General features: G+C 45.9%; 1 protein-coding gene across 1 annotated transcript in view; it reads left to right on the top strand.

Moving 5' to 3' along the window:
- The window catches only part of PIGL (phosphatidylinositol glycan anchor biosynthesis class L), a gene marked incomplete at its 5' end in the record, with an annotated part of 56,511 nt that overhangs the window by 47,918 nt on the left and 4,082 nt on the right, over positions 1 to 4,511 (top strand). Inside the window, one exon of the mRNA XM_010178385.1 lies at positions 1,745 to 1,776. Coding sequence (XP_010176687.1) covers positions 1,745 to 1,776 — 32 coding nt within the window. The remainder of the gene's footprint in view (positions 1 to 1,744; positions 1,777 to 4,511) is intronic.

The raw sequence follows: 4,511 nt of genomic DNA, 5'->3' as shown, positions 1-4,511 counted from the left end.
TGCTGAAACGTTGCCATATGAACTGGATCTCTCCTTGCTTCTGTTTCTAGTGGCCAGGAATGGTTATTATTAGTTCACTCTTGGAGCAGCTCTTCACATCCTTTAATTTGCTGTCAGTTAGGGCTTCGAAGGTCCCTCTGTGGCAGAGCAGCTCACCCAGAGCAGACCCTGGGACTTTGGATAGTTAGCCAGGTTTCACAGCCACTCACTGCATTATCTCTCCAAGCTTGTTTTAAAAAATTCCCACCCTGCTAGCTTTACCAAGTGCTGAATCACTTCTTTGGGTGGCCAGATTCTCATTGTGGGGGGAAAAAACTTCTGGCAGAAGAGCAGAGCAGACGTTAATGGAGATACTTAAGCCACCACCAGCCCCCCAAAATTGCTGGCAATGTTTACAAGGTGACATGTAACAATCTTTGTCAGAACAGTAGGACTTGAGTAGTGGGGTAGAAGGTGGCCAAGTCAGTATTACAAAGCCATCCTTTAGTAGAAAATGGTGTTGCTTGCAGATCTTTGGCTCTGGAGAAGAGGAGAGCGTTGGCAGGAGAACCTATTTAAGGCATATGTCTTCTGGTTGCTGTTTGAGTTCTGCCATGACCTGCATTTCTGGCTTGACTTTTGCTTTGAATTGCTTTGGGTATTCATTACTCCGTGCTTCCTATTTTGTCTACGCCTGTGTAGCTAATCCTTTTCCTTGAACTTAACCAATAGCCAGAGCTAATCCTAGTTTGAAAGTGACTGGAGAAACAGAACAGTTTACATATAATGTATGTTTTATCCTGGTTGATTTACACATGAACTGTCACATTGTCCTTCCTTGAATACACCACTATATGATGATAACAATCTCTTTAAATATTACACAGGGTTAAATAACTTTCCTTTTTTTATTTCCTTTCTCCTTTTGGCAAATGTTCCATTGTTTGGATTTTTTTTTTTCTTGTGGAAGAGCAAGCCTGGGTGTGGGACAACTCTGAGTGCCATCTGCTGGAGACCTTTCCTCCTGCGATGGGCCAAATCTGGAGGTGATGCAAATAGCGATGTGAGCATGTGTGCTCTGAAGCCGTGAACCACAGGCCAGAGCAGGAAAAAACAAGAGAATTAAACAGGAATTGAAGCTAATGCCCTTTGATGCCTTTACCATATCAGGATCATTTGCTTACACTTCTTGATGGAAGTACCATCACTGTTCACATCTCCTGCTCTGGTCCCCTCATTCTGTTTCCAAGGGACACATTTTTGCTACAGAGACTTCCCAGGGCAAAGTCAGGAAGGGATCAAAGTCAAAAAGTCAGAGCAGCTTCTGAGATGTCCAGAATACAGTTAAAAAGAAAGAAGCTGGTCCCCAAACAGGAGCTGCCACTGAGGCAATATCCCTGGTCAGCAAACACAAGATTTTAAAGAGCCAGTGCTCTGGAGGTGAATAGCCTTTGGCAACCTCTTGGAGTTTCCCTTAATGCAACGTGAGAAGTTTGAGAGCAAGTTGGATGTATGGAGTTTATTTGTGCTGTGTCCCAGCAGCCAGGCTGAGGGAAGGGATGGCAGAGTCACGTGGGGAATGAGGCTCATCACTGCCTGACTGGGCATCCCGTGTGGGCTCCTGAACTTTGGTGTAAGATCAGCCATTGTAAATGTGTGTGTGTTTAAGAGGAAAAGGTTGATTTAGCACAGAGTTTATACCTGTAAAGTCAGGATTTGAGGAACTTCACTGAGTGTTTACCCCCACTTCTCTCTTTATTTACAGGTACCTGCATTCAGAAGGGAAGTTACCTGAAGGTATGTCACATTACACATCTGTGACCCTGCAGGCATTAGGCAATTGTTTATATGAATGTTCTGTCCGTGGTTTCATCTGCATAATTCACCTCTATTTGCAATGCAAATGAAACCTGCAGCTGAACTTTTCCTTGCCCTTTCATCTCCCTGCAGTTTTTTACCACCTCAGGCTCCTCTGCGGTCACTTTTCTGTCCTTTGGGGTTGTCCTGTCTCAGTGGTGTGATTCAGTGTCTGGCCTGTGCCTCTTGTTGTCTTGCTTCAATATGGATGCTATTTCCAGGTCCCTCAGCTTATTCTGAGTTTTTGGTCACATCTTACTTATAAGCCTTTTTTTGTTTGTTTGGGGGTTTTTTTGTGGGTTGGGGGTTTTTTGTTGGTTTTTTTGTGACAAGGGCCTCAGAAACCATTACCAGCTCAGCCAAAAATGGTTGCATGCACCAAGCTAAACTTGCATTGAAATGTGGTCAGTATAGGAAAGGTATCTGAAACCTGAACTGGCACAACAGATTGTTGGAGTGGCTTCTTTTACCTGTAATTGCACAAGTATCTCTGAAAAACTCTGTACAAGTAGGGAAAAGAAAGAAGCAAAGTACAGAAGCAGGCTGCTCCTGACCTCCTTTTCTAGCTGCTCTCCCAGAGCAGATCTGCAGTCCTTATCTCTAGCAAACGCTGCTGGACTGAGCAACAAATTTGTGGAACTAGTTTAAGCACAAAGCTGTGAGCTGTTTGGGCAGAGCATAGGAAGGTGGCTCAACCAGGCTCACCTAGTCAACCTCCTGCTCCCTCAGTAGTCATCTGGATTTTGTTTCTTCAGTGCTTGTTCCCAAACCATTATAGGATTTGGATGTGTCACAGCAAATCAGTTTTGATTCCCTTCTAGCAGCAACTTGCAGACCAAGATCTGGTGGAGAGAGCATGAGCCAAGGTGGCAGAATGCCCTTTAACTGAGTTCTGACTCTAGTCTATTCAGTTCCCCCATCTATGAAACAAGAGTATTAATGCCAACTCCTTTCCCAGGACCTTTTATTTGTTCTACTTAGGGATGCAGCAGAGCTCTGTGTGTCGTACAGAGAAACAAGGAACTGCAGTGGTAGATGTCACTGCCAGACGTCAGGCCTCATCTAGACTGAACCACCTTCACGTGCTGTTCGTGCAGGTGCGTTAGGTCCTGAGTATGGGCTGTGCCTCTAACTGGTTCAGGTTTGAAACAGACCCACGTATAGACAACATTTCCATTTCTCTAGCAACATTTCCATTTCTCTAGCAGCATGAAGAAACTCCTGAAGCCAAGTGAAAGCCTTGCTGCTCTGATTACATCACATCTGACATGACCTACAAACACCAAAGGAACGGGGAGCTCCCATGCTGCTGCTTACGCTGAGCCTTTCCAAATATAGTTCCAGTCTCATTGAAATTCCCAGTATTTATAATTTGATCTGGCAGGCGTGCAGGGCTGTGCATCAGAGGGGCTTAATGAAACAAGAGTGATGCTGGGATTGAGGCTGTCTGGGTAGAGCTGAAAGGCATGTTCAGGCCATGGAAGTGAGTTGGTAAGAGGGAACTATTTGTAGGTGAACCTGTGTAAGCCCGTGTGATCAGGGACTCCACAGAAAATCTCTCCAGATATAAAAGCCAGCCAAGCCTTGCATTGCTTCAGTGATATGGAAATGAGCACCCTAAATATCCTGCTTTGCTCTCTGGTGCCTTTAGCCAGCAGAAACACAACAAGCTCTTTATAATCTGTAATCAAGTTCTGCAGCCCAGGCACGAGCACATAGGTTTGTTTCAGGAAGCTGCTGGATGTGTGTCCACACCTACTCCTGGCCCCATCCAGCTCTAACCAGCGCTTTTCCAAAGGAACTGGTGTGCTCCCCTCTGTCAGGAGCAGTGCCAGCCTTTAGCAAGCATAGATCTGCTAATAACCTTCTCGTTCTAGGCATGCTTGCTGATTTGGAAGTAGAAAGCCAAGCTGAACAGGCTGCAGGCTTCACACACTTCTATTCTAGGCCTAATCCACTAGCTATATTGATCTTGTCCTTTCTGCCACCCTAGAGAGGTTGTATTACACTGCTAATCCCATCCTGCCCAGGTCACAGTCACAACAGGCTCTGAAAAGCTTCACCTGCTGGTGTCACAGGAGTGGACTCATCAATGGCAGCACTTCTCTTACCCTGCTTGGCAGGGAGCAGCCTATTTCTCTGAATCCTTTTCCATCTCTCCCTGGACTGTACATTCCTTCCCTGCTTCATTTCATCTCACGTTCCCATGCGGAGCAGCCTTTGCTGTCAGCATGTGAAGATCTTTGTCATGTCACTGACACAGAAGACTCTTACAGCTCCTTTCATTTTGTGAGGCTCCAATGCCATTGCTTTGCCTGATCTGACCGGTGGGGGCCCAGGAGGTCAAGACTGATCAATACTGAAACCACTTGCAGTTGTTTTGAGCCCTTATTGCTGAGCTTTGGGGAACAAAAAGGTGTAATTGCTGCATGAATTAATATTTCTTAGGGGGAAAAAAATGATGAGGAAAGGGAGAGTGCATTTGGTGAACAAAGTGGCCTAGGCTCTAACGATTGGTGGTGGGTAACCCCACACCAGGCTGCTCTTCCCAGCACTGCAGTAGGAATTCAGGTGGCATTGCTGGGGTCCATTAACAACCACCCAGCAAAGGGAAGACCCATTGCCCCATGTTTGCTCTAGCCCTGTCCTCCCCAGTAAGCGCTGAAGAGCAAACA

The sequence above is a fragment of the Antrostomus carolinensis genome, unplaced genomic scaffold (assembly GCF_000700745.2).
Source record: "Antrostomus carolinensis isolate BGI_N321 unplaced genomic scaffold, ASM70074v2 scaffold28951, whole genome shotgun sequence".
Lineage (NCBI taxonomy): Eukaryota > Metazoa > Chordata > Aves > Caprimulgiformes > Caprimulgidae > Antrostomus > Antrostomus carolinensis.
This window is presented reverse-complemented; position numbering and strand designations above follow the sequence as displayed.